Source organism: Pundamilia nyererei, unplaced genomic scaffold (assembly GCF_000239375.1).
Source record: "Pundamilia nyererei isolate P.nyererei 1_Seehausen unplaced genomic scaffold, PunNye1.0 scaffold00016, whole genome shotgun sequence".
Lineage (NCBI taxonomy): Eukaryota > Metazoa > Chordata > Actinopteri > Cichliformes > Cichlidae > Pundamilia > Pundamilia nyererei.
The window spans coordinates 933,428-945,800 of NW_005187417.1; the positions used below are offsets into that span (position 1 = coordinate 933,428).

At 40.6% G+C, this 12,373-nt stretch overlaps 1 protein-coding gene across 3 annotated transcripts in view; it reads left to right on the top strand.

Annotated features, from left to right (window-relative positions):
- wdr7 (WD repeat domain 7) overlaps positions 1-12,373 on the top strand; it is a 106,410-nt gene that overhangs the window by 45,439 nt on the left and 48,598 nt on the right. For all 3 annotated transcript variants that reach the window (XM_005725500.1, XM_005725502.1, XM_005725501.1), the window contains 2 exons: positions 1,414-1,537; positions 6,343-6,456. In XM_005725500.1, the coding sequence (XP_005725557.1) occupies positions 1,414-1,537; positions 6,343-6,456 (238 nt within the window). The remainder of the gene's footprint in view (positions 1-1,413; positions 1,538-6,342; positions 6,457-12,373) is intronic.

A 12,373-nucleotide genomic window follows, 5' to 3' on the forward strand; every position in this document is an offset into this window, starting at 1 on the left:
ATCTATGAATCTTTACTTTTAATGGCTCTATTTGTGTTTGTCATACCTATATTTTAAAATGTTCTTATGTCATTAATTATATTAATTTATGCAACAGTTCATCCACACAGAAATCAGGATCTAGTAAAAAGTATCGTGTAACTCAAAGCAGCAGGTTTGATGTGGTGGTTAAAATGCCCATCTCGTCCACATTGAGGTCACTGGCTACATTTTGACTCTGTTTCTGCTTTCTCACTAAGAGTGTATTAGATATAATGACAGAAGGAATCGGGTTTTTTTTTTTTTTTTTCATAAGAGATTTTACTGTGAAGCACTTTGTGGTTTTTATCCTGTGAAGTGCTATATAAATAAATAGATTTGATTTGATCAATATTAATGTACACGGGCGCATTAAGCGAAACAAAACAGTCAGATAAGTCAAACTTTACTCAACTCATTCTTCCTGCTTCCTCCACTTCCGTACCTTTGATTCATTAATGTTGAATTCTCACGCAGCTGCTCTATTCCCATGTTGTTGCAGTAAATTAATGGCTAACCTCGTATTGTGGATGAATAATCTCAGTTGTTCTCCTGACTGAAGTTTGGTCCGTTTACAGCATCCTGCCATGCGATTACATTTGTCCCTAACCATAAGAAACCCTCATGTTAACTTTTATCAAGTGGAAAAAAGTTAGCATTCATCCTCCAGCTTCACTGTTTATGCTATGCTAACATAGCTGTGTCACTAGCGATCACATAGCACATCATTATATACCAGCTAGCCCAACTTCAGTAACCCTACAAACGTCACTGCTGTTTAGTTTCCTGTCTTCATTTATGTTGGAAGTGATAGCAGAGCTGTACGTTTGAATCTTTCAGAAATCTCTCAGTCAGAACATGCTATATCATGTTTAGGTGGAAACTACTTCCTGCTAACTCCGTTTAATTTAATAAATTATGTTTTCATGCCTGAATGTTAAGCTTAATTGTTACACTTGGTAAAGCAGCAACGCTGATCATTTTAGTAAAGATGAAAAATTTAGACAGTTTTTAACTCTCAGTGATGCCGCAGTGTTCATTTGACTTTGGGACCTGAAGCAGACAGTTTTGGACCCAGATTACTCTGCAAGGCTCCTGACTATGGTAGTTGTAATGCTCCGACAATCCATCAAGCGGTGCGGCTTCGTAGCTTACCAAAGTCGTACTAAAACATTTTTTTTGACAGATGTTTGAGCGCCGTGTGCTACATAAAATCTGTTCGAGGTCAAGTCAACCAGAATTCATACACAAGGCGCACAGGATTATAAGGCGCACTGTCGATTTTTGAGAAAATTAAAGGATTTTAAGTGCGCTTTATAGTGCGGAAAATACGGTAAATAATAACATGTGATATTGTTTTTAATTCACAGTGATTTAGTGTGTTTGTGGTTTCAGGTACGAGAAGCAGCCCAAGCTCTTCTCTTGGCTGAACTGAGGAGGATCGGCCAGTCAGGACGCAAAGAAACCATTGACATGTGGGCTCCATACCTGCCCCAGTATGTCGACACAGTCAGCTCCCGTAAGTATCACTTTGTGTGCTAATCAAATCAATCGTGATATGATGCGGTCCCTTTTATAAGGTGCCTTTATAAGTTCGAGGTATTTGTATCAGTATTGGTTACTACTACTAAAAAATTAGTACTACTACCAATTTTACTACTAAACTACTACTAAAAAAATATCCACAGCAGTTTCCTAGCAGAATTTCTAAAAACAAAAAAGGGAAATAAAGGTATTCCGTCTCCTTCACTCTTGGCTCTCTGTAATGTCGTAGAGAACTATAAGGAAGCTAAAGTAGCCTGTTTCAGACAAAATGAACTTGGAGGCTGAACCAAGGACCAACCTCAGTTTCTTTTTTCTTTTTTTTTTAGTCTTGTTAATATGTTAAGATGACTTTTAAAGCCGTGTATAGCATTGTCCAGCTCATCTAAATTTTTAACGAATATCTCACAATAGCTGCGCACAAACCACTCTGATTGGTGATTTCTTTCTGCAGCTGTCAGTGCCGTCTCTCTTTACCGCCGTCTCTCTTGCTTTGCCACTCTGTCTCCGGCTCTGTCTATTCCCTGGTCTCCCTCTCTGTCTATAGTTAGACCTGCTGATGGGAAGAAAGGTGAATCTCTACGTTCTTTTACTAGAAACGGCGCTCTAAAATGCAGTGTGTGTGTGTGTGTGTGTGTGTGTGTGTGTGTGTGTGTGTTCAGGAGTCGCCCTGTGGTTGCTGAGGATGCTAAGGGTTTCTCGGGGGAACAGTTGCCGTGGAAACGGGCACCGGTCAGTGTTGTGTTACCACAGCAGTACCGCAGGCAGGGGTGGTGCCTATGTGTAGGGGAGTGATGGACTGGTGACCTCCAGGGATGAGGGAGAATGGAGGCGGGTGGAAAAGGAGGTTAAAGGGTCATTGAATTTGAGCTGTGTGCTGCATAGCAGGACTGGAAAAGGCAGAAAGATGACTCCTGCTGGTCCTGGAAATCCTGGATCTCCAGGGGACAGTCGGAGATGTGTTTGAATCCTCTGGAGACGTCCTCTGAACCCTGAGGCTCTTCTTGGATCAGTCTTTGGTTTACAGTAATTACCGCAACTTAAAACCCAAACTTTTTTCTCTGCACAAAACCCATTGATTAACTGATTAAATGATTTTCTACTGTTAGTAAAGATGTAAAGATGCTGACCAGCACCTTCAGCAGAACACATCTCAGAAATTTGGGTCTGAGTGTTTTTCATCAATTACCATAAGTCGTTTACCGTTTGTCCTAGAGACAAAATCTAACTATTTTGGAAACGAGAGGACACGATAGTAGCTGACAATATCAGCTACTATCCATGTTATTGCTATTTGGATGGCTATGACCACCCCTACCATGAAAATTATCTCAGTAGGTTACTCGTGTGTATGTTTCTGACCAAACTGTCAGAGTGCACGAGGGTGGGATGAGACCTTTAGTGAGACCTGTGCTATCTGACCAGTGTGGTAGAGAGTCGCCTGTATTTATCTGTTAGGCTTAAGTGCAGAAGAAATGTCACTGAGCCGAGTCCCTCCGTCGCAGCAGGGAGCCAACTTGACAACACACACACAAACAGCAGCAGCCGCGCCTGACCTTTCAGCTCTCCTGGAAGTGTTTAAAAGGCTTTAACACGGAGAAAACGGGGGCTGTTAACCTCCACTCAGAGGAAGAAATGAACTGTCCACAGAGTCTCCATCATCACTGCTGTGATGGTGTGGAGCAGCACATTGTTTTGGGAAAGTAGTTTTATCATCAGAAAGTGGCTGCATGGAGCTGTTTACCTGCAGACGGGAGGTCTGGTTATATCTGGAAAGCCATGAGTGGCAAAGCTGCTGTTAACAATTAAAACAAACAAACAAAACAAAAACTGAAAACAGGTCTTTCATAGCTACAGGAGCTGTGAGGAAGGGTACTGAGGGACCACACACACACACACACACACACACACACACACACACACACACACAGCTCTCATATTCACACACACTTCATTAACCAAAGTCCCTGAGCTTTGTTCCTTGTCATGCAATTTTCAGGGTCAAATGGTGGATATGTGAAGCAGCTGTTTCTTTGATCACTGAAGAGCACTCCGTTTCCCCCTTTTCTCTCTTGCTTTTCTCCGTTGTTGCTTCTCAGTCTACCTCGAACATCCAGATTGTTACTTTTTTTTTTTTAACTCCAATCAACCTGCTGTTCAAAGTCTCCCTCTCCCCCCTCTTTCTTGCGTCTTCCCTTTTTTCCTTCATCCTTTCCTACACATTTTTCCCAGCTTTTCTGTAAATAGTCACACTGAAAACCCTGTTTCTTCATGTTCAAGAGCATGAAAGTGTCTAAAAATCATCAAAAATCATGATCGTTTCCTACATGTAATTCACAAATTTTTAGTCCCTAAAGATGGTCAGTAATATTGCCTAAATCTAACCAAGTAGCAGCTTGGTTAGATTTAGTGAGTAGTGAGTGGTTTTTAGTCCCATAATCTAACGGAGTAGTCTTTACTTCCTAAATCTAACAGATTACTCAATTAGACTTAGGAAGTAAAGAGTAGTTTTTACTTCCTAAATCTAAGAGTAGTTTTCAGTCCCTTAATCTAATGGAGTAGTCTTTATCGACTAAATCTGACATAGTAGTTCCTAAATTTACTGGAGTAGGTTTTAGTGCCTCAATCATCCATTCCATTTCTCTTCATCTCTCATCTCTTCAAACCTTTTTTCCTCTCTTCCTTTTCTTCTTATGTCTAAAACACAGAATCAAGCAAGCAGAAACATTGTAGTGCAAAGTTAAAATATCAGGACTACAGTACAACAATAGAGGCTGAAGATGAAACTCCCTTGCATCATCTTATATAAGACAGATCTGAACTAAAAATATTCCAGTCATCCTTATGTGAGTCCTTTAGATGAATCTCTCCTGATGATTTAAAACTATAGTGAAAGAGCAGTAGAGGTTGGGAAACAGGAGAAGAACAGGAAGTGTGGGTCTCAAACATGAATACAGGGAGCAACAGTCAGAAGAAACGAAGAGAAGGAGGACAAGGAGGAGGAGGTCCTGGAGGTTAACAAGGCATGCTGGGAGCAATGTGTCATGGCTGACATGACAAGCTTGACCTTGGAGCAGGGCAGAACGCCTCCTTCTCCTCCCCTCCTTCTTCTCCCCTCCTTTTCCTCCCCTCCTTCGCCACCCCTCCTCCACTTCCCTCTCCTCCTCTTTCTTCTTCTCCCTCAGCTCTTGTATCTCTCATTTTCATTCTTCCAACCAGGACAGTTAAGTTGGAGGTTATAGCCCAGCTGGTGTGCACGATGTGTGTGCTGGAGATGCAGAACACGAGAACTGGGCCACCTTCAGGCCAAGCAGCAGCCTCGAGGGTCACAGACTGTATATAAAAGATGGATGTAACCACCATTATCTGTGGCGTGAAACCGCCTGCTCAGAGAGGGAAACATGCAAATAGAAACTGAAGCGAGGGTTGTTTTGGGGTTTTTCGCTCTCCGCAGGCCTTTTGTTCATTCACAGTAAAACATCAGTTATGTTTTAATTAAATCCAATTAAGTTTTTATCACTTTAATGTCAGAGACAGGTAATCAACTGCCGGGCTGTGTATTGGCCTTCTGTCACCGTGTGTGTGTGTGTGGGTGTGATACGAAGTCATTATGTTGAGCTGTCAGCTGTGTGTGTGAGCAGGTTAATTGGAACATGAAGCACATGTTAACCTGGATTAATCAATGTAATTACACACAGTGTAATTACAGTTAATTTTATTGGTGTACTGAAGAAGCCTTATGAAACTGTGCCATTTAACTTTTTCTTTTTTTGTTAATTACATTTTTTTTTCTTTAAAAAAAAAGGCAGAGGAATATATTTCTTTGTTTTTGCTTTCTTCGTTTTTGATAAGCGTTTTGTGGTTGCGTCTCTGTAATTCATTAAGCAGGCTGTTTTCCCAGAGATTAGCCCTGTGCCGACTCTGTTACCTTAAGCTGCTTCATTCATTAGCACAGTGTCATTCATTAGTGCCGGCCGCTAATGAAAAGCCACTCTTAATTGCCAACAGAGAGATAAGAGCTAAATGAAAACGCTAAATAAAAGCGTGTCCCTGTCCTTGTGTGTGTCCGTGTGTTTCTATTCATTCTGCTTATACGAGGACATCCAATAAGCCTTTATTTGCTGCTTAACCAGAGCAGTTAACTTGATCATAACAACAATGAGGACCAGAACAGAAACTCGCAGTGGAGAGCATCCTGACATACAGACATTCAAACCATTACGCTGATGGTCGGTGACATCAGTGAGCCTGATCTCATGGCACAATGTGAAATGGTCACGAATAACCTGTTCGGTCACGTTCACAGACATGAAACTAACTTAATTCAACTGGTTTCTGTCAAAGTAGTTTTTATTGATTAAATCTAGTGGTGTAGTTATTATTGACTACATCTAATAGGGTTTGGTTTACTGCTTAAATCTATCTGCGTAGTTTTTACTGAGTAATTGCATAGTTTTTCTGTGTAAATCTATCAGAGTAGTTTTTATTACTTAAATCTGTCACAGTAAATTTTATTGACAAATTCATCTTATTGGCTTAATCTAAAAGATTTGAGCAGTAAACTACATTCTACTGGGGTACTTTTTACTGCCTAAATTTAATAGAAACATTTTTTTTCTGAATCCAGTGGGGTAGTTTTTAATGGTTAAATTATCAAACTGCATGCACTTTATAATTGCTATGATGCACTGAGGGGAGATGTGTAAATTATATCTATAATAGTAACCTGGGTTGTGCTCGTTGGACGGACTGCACTGAACAGTTTTGTCTCTTTCTCCTCAGCTGGAACAACCACCGACACTCCCCCTCCAGCCCTGCCGCCACCAGAGGCTCAGCCAGTAGAAACCAAGGCTCCTGAGGAGGAAATGGATGTCACTGATGATGACATCACAGCAGGTAAGAGCACAAATTTCTTTCTAAGCAGGGAAAATAGGATTAAAGTACGCACACTTCTTTGGTATTCTTTGTTTTTTTGGTTTTTTTTACCCATCTCAGGAGTAAATAATAGAAACTGTAGAGCTGCAACTTGGTTGGTCGTGGTTTGAATTGGTTGTTCCCACACTCATCAAGTTGCCTTAGACTGACTGTAAACATCTAAAAATAAATGCTTTGAATGCTTTCACTGCTAGCTGGAACCAGAAATTTTAGTTGGTAAAGCTCATTTTTCTTATGGTATACTGGGAGTGGGCCAGGTTTCCAATTTTTGATGTGATGGGCTTTGTAACTGTAGAAGTTAATAATTTTAATAATAGCCTACTGTGTCTATTTAAGTGGGTACACACAGGGTACAGTGTTCCCTCACTATATCGCAGTTCACCTTTCGCGGCCTCGCTTGTTGGGTTTTTTTGTGAATTGTGAAGACCAGGCCATTCATTTATTTAAACGCAGAGATCCAAAGTGTAATTCTTAGCCAAATGATATAGATGAGAGAAAAAGAAAGAAGGAAAGTTACTACTGCTCAGCTACTTATTGAGGTTTTGCAGTCATGTGTAGTGACAATGTTGGATAAAGTGGATCAGGATCCAGTTGCACAGGTACGACTGGTCTGCAATCATCTGGCAACCACTGGTCATGAGACTGCATTGGGCTCAGGAAGGAAGAGGAGGGTCATCTAGTAACTGGAGGGTTGGTGGTTCAATCTCTGCATGCCACAGTATCCTTGGGCATGATACTGAACACCACTATGCTCTGCAATTCGTTCATTGGCATGAGTGCTCAATTAGAGTAGAACAGGACTGTATAAGACCAAGTGCATCTACCGTTTATTCCAGTTGTTAAAAGTTGCTGATTGCTTTGGTCACTAGCATATTGCTGCAGTCGTAGTTTAGAAGGCAGTGACAGTTTTGTCTAGAACGTCCAGCTGCTTTCTGAGCAAAACTCTGAACACTGTCCTAAAAAACCAGCAGCCTAGCTATCTCTCTGTGATGTGAAGTCAGCCATAATCAGCCAACGAGTTGCCGTGTGGATGCTGACCTCCAAGGAAAGAAAGAACAGTGACCACACTCTGCAATCTAATGTGAATCTTGTGTGTGCAGATTAAAATTTCAGCAAATACCCACGCAATATTTGACAAGGAAATTCAAGTCTCTTGAAGCATCCCTGCTTTGTCCCATGATCACAAGCTGAAACCCATTTCATACGATGCTGTAGCTTTAACCTCTTCAGACTTTCTTCTGTTCTTCGTGAACCTCTCCGGTGTTTGAGGATTACAATTAAGGGCTCATTTTTCCCCTCCGTGACCTGAGAAGTCTCATCTGGTTTGATTCCAAAAAAACATGAAGAAGTCATTTATTATTTATCTCCAGCTGAATTCAGGTGTTTTGCTCTGCTGACTCTGAGTGGAGGATAAGCATTAGTGTTTGTGTGCACGCATGTCCTAATCAATGCCTGCATGTAATACCCGTGTACTGTGACCTGCATGGTGTTAAAAGCAGTTTAGTGTAGCACACACACACACACACACACACACACACACACACACACACACACACACACACACACACACACACACAGTAAGGTGAGAAGCACTTCTCCCCAGGAAACGACTCACACCTGCAGTACAGGTAGAAAAACACACATGCACACACTTTCCAGTCCATTTATCCTTGCCACATATACCCTGAATGTTTAACTGTGACAGACACACACATAGAACGATTCTCCACTCTAAGATAAACACATTTAAGCACTGCATTTCTATTTTTCTTCCTACACATCAGCAGTTTTTGCATCCAGAATCACAGAACAATAAAGCAGGATTGACTCATTTGTCTAAATATTTTAAAGACATTCATTTCTGTAATAAAGAAAAAAAACCAGTGCCTAACGCTGTCTCACTGTCTGCACCACCTTTTTTCCTCTTCCCTCCATCCTCCATCCTTCTCTCAGACCAGTCAATATCACAGATGTGTCTGACAATTTATCATTTCTCTCAGCTCGTTTTTCTCTTATTGACAGCTGTGGGGTTTTTGTTTTTTTTTTTTTCTCTTTTCATTCGGTCTCTGCAGGATTAAATCTGTTAGCAGAAACCTCAAACACAGAGCAACCTGAACCTTATTCTTCTGTGGAGGAAGAACTTTTGCCTCTTTGTTTCTTTTGTGGTTTTTATAATTGAACTTTTTAACATTGTTATGAATGAACGCACTCTCCATTTGGAAACCTGTCATATAAATATTTTCAGTGTATATAAACTCACTACTTGGATTTCTACACGGTATTTAACATTACCATGTACCGAAATTGCAGTTATAATTTGAATGGGTTCATATGAAAAATGATGTGTGTAGGGCTGTGCGATGAGACCAAAATCTCATATCCCGATATAATCATATACATCCATTGTCCGATAACGATATAAATCACAAAAATGTAACATTTTCTGTAAATTCTGTGAATCTCGGGCAGCTCGACTTGCGTGAAGTGTTTCCAGCTGAGCGTCGTGTACCTGGAGTTGAGCGTTTTAACCGATGCATGAAACTGAATATTTTTAGACATAAGTTGTAACGGCCGCCGTTTTCTTTGAGTATTTATTACACAGCATGCTGCGGGGAAAAGCCTGTTCTAACTATTGAGTCTGAGGTTTATTTTTTTAGCACCTGACGGCTCTTTTTTGCTTCTCATTCGTAACGACTCTGCATACTCTTTCACGTGATTCAGTTTCTTTTGAAACGTCTCAACAGGATCTTGAGCTTTATTATGAAAGGTTTATGTGGAAAATAAACAAGCGGACACGCGATGGTTTTACTGTCGTTGTTGCTAAAGACTTCACATAAAAACAGGCGCTTGTCTGTCAGTAGTGTGGTTATATTAAATATAAGAGAAAGAGAGAACTTAAGAGAAATTAATATAGCCACTACAGTCACCATCAAAACGATGAAAAAATATTGCCGTAAACGTTTATTTTGCGACACCACGAAACAAACGATAGCGTAAAACAAAACGATAGATGTTTTTATATCGTCATCCGATATATTTCGTTATATCGAACAGCCCTACATGTGTGTATGATTTCCGTTGCTTCATGTTAAAAGTTGGCAAACGGGTTTTACCTCAAGAATTCACAAATTGTGAGTCTGCACAGAGTGGAACATTTTGTCTGCATGCGGTCTGTCATTTCTGTCCATGACTTCCTGTTTTCCTCGTGTGCTCTGTGCAGCTTCACGAAACTTTTACCAAAAAAAAAAAACATGACACTAACTCGATGGAGCTGCACTGCTGATTTCACTCTGTGACGCTTATTTCCATCTCTATGTTTTTATACTTTGACTCTACCAGAGTAGTTTGAATTATTCCTTTATCCATCTTATAGTAGAACTCAGTGCAGCCCTCTAATTCATCTTCTGTTTGTGTTATCGGTTTTAGCTCCAGCATATTTTACATATTTGCAATTGAGCTGTGTCCCCAAGGTGACCATTCAGTGAATATCTGCTCTGTGTGACATCATACAGAGCCCAGAGAGGGGAACAAACGGTTTAAGGCAGACTGAAGATGTAATTAGGATTAATTTAGGCTCATCCCATCAACCATCAGAGCTGTTCATGCACATACAGACTACACTTACACTAACACATACTGACTTAATGTGCAGTGTTTTTATGTTCAGTCTTACAGCTTTATATGGAGCTTTATGGTGAGCAGTGGTACTGTAATTGTTTAGCTCATGTCAGGAAAAAATGTAATATTGCACATGGGCATGTGCAATATTACATTTTACTTCAGATACTTAGTAAGATGATTTTGTGGGTTTTATTGTTTTATTATAGAGTTTTTGTGTTTTGTATAGACAGAAATAGCCATTTGAAGTTGTGGGAACTCGAGGTTTTCGTCATGTTTTGGATTTGCTCGGAGAAAATGTGAAGCAAATGAAACGAGTGAAGGGGAAAAAAGAGAAGTGGACGAGACAAAGGGGAGAAGACAGAGATGTCTACAGCAGCAAAATCACTTGGCTGCAGGCTGTTTCCACGGCGATAGACTCATCACATCAGTCTGCTGTCACACACTTGCACACACACAAACACCAACATGTACACACACCAGGATGTGCAGGTGAGAACATTTGTTGCTCAGTGCCGCAGCCACACACACACACACACACACACACACACACACACACACACACACACACACACAAACCTGTAATTATGTCCGTTGCAGTGTCAGGGGATGTCATTAGGATCCACAGCCTCCTCTTCCTCCCCTCTCTCTCAACACACTCACTTGAATTTAGTTCATTAAATCTCTGATGGCATGGCATTTTGGTGGGAAAACATGCCCAAGAATCTAAACAATTAGAGTAAGGTCATTTGTTGTTATTGTAATACAAGAATTCCTACATTTCACTGTGTTATGCTGTGTAAAGCAGCCCTATGGGCCCTGGCTATTTCCTGAATGACTGCAGTCTAGTTTCACAGACTCAAACAACTTCAGTCCCACTGCCAAATCTTTGACGCAGAGGTCGTCCTTCAAAACGTGTCTTTTTGACTTTTTCTTATGAATTTAGTTTAGCTTGTGAGTTTCCAGACCCTGAAGCAAGATTTAGGAAAATCAGTACAGAGAACCCCACAAAACTTGCTAAAAGCAGCTGACTCAAAGTTTTGTAGTCTCAAAAAACACATACTTTAGTGCCTCATCAGGAATGCTGTCATTATTATTATTTTTTTATTTTTTTATTTTTTGCAGCTCTAATTTTTTCAAGTCTATTTTTTTTTAAATTTTATTTTAGTTAAGTAAAGCTTTTTTTCACATCTAGTTTTTAGTTTTAGTGAACTATAACCTCGATACATACTGTCATTATAGTAAGCTAATTAGTTTGTCATAAAGCACAAATATAGAATTTCCCACCTGCAGTAATCTTGGGTTAATTCTGAAATACCATTTTTATAATTATATAAAAACATGGATTTGACAGTTTTACATCAACAGCTAAGTGTGTTGAGATCCTGTGGGTGTCTCTCTTGGTTTTGCACTGTCGTTCAGTGGTGGGTAACCTGGAACAGTCATGTTTCTACACTAGAGGGAAGTCTGCCTCTACTGAGAAATAAGCGCACCCATGGATTTTGATGAAGGGGATGACCCCAGGGAGGTCAAAGGTTGTTGGTGGACGCAGCCCCAACACCCTCCATTCCTCACACACTGAACCACTTTCACTGCTGGGCAGTTTTGCCCTGCTGATTGCTCCCAGTCAAAGTCATTCAGTAAAATTAAATAAGTGGTTTTATACATCATGCAGCTGATCTTGCATTATTATCATAAAATATTTCTATGAGTTTGTTTATGAGGAGGGAAGGTCAGGACAACACAGAGTATGAAGGGATTTCTGTCCTCTCTTACCATTTTGACGGGTCCACAGCAGCGGTGATCGAGGTCAGAGGTCAAAGGTCAGGCTGACCCTCACCTCTCGGCATCATTAGCCCAGTTTTGATTTGGTTATCTGAAACGTCAGCCTCCCTGGCTAATCTAATACCCGAGCCTGGAGGTCGTTTGGGTCAGATCACATTTCTCCTCAGAACAGATTGAACTTATGGGGAGATAAATGCTCCGAGCCGCCACTCCGAACACGGTGATTGTCTCAGACAGTTGTGTCCCTACTGTGTTACACAGTGAGGGACCCAGCTGGTGTATGAGGATATTATTGTATTAAAGGTAGTCCAAATATTAATAATGTACAGGAATGTATTTCTGCTGGCTGTGGAGTGGAAACAGTACTGCAGGAAAGATGTGGTGCAAATACCACAGCCTCTCTTGGCATCTGAAGGCTGCTGTTAAAATTTACTTAAGCCGAGCAGTGAAAAGTTATCACCAGAGAGGCGTGGAT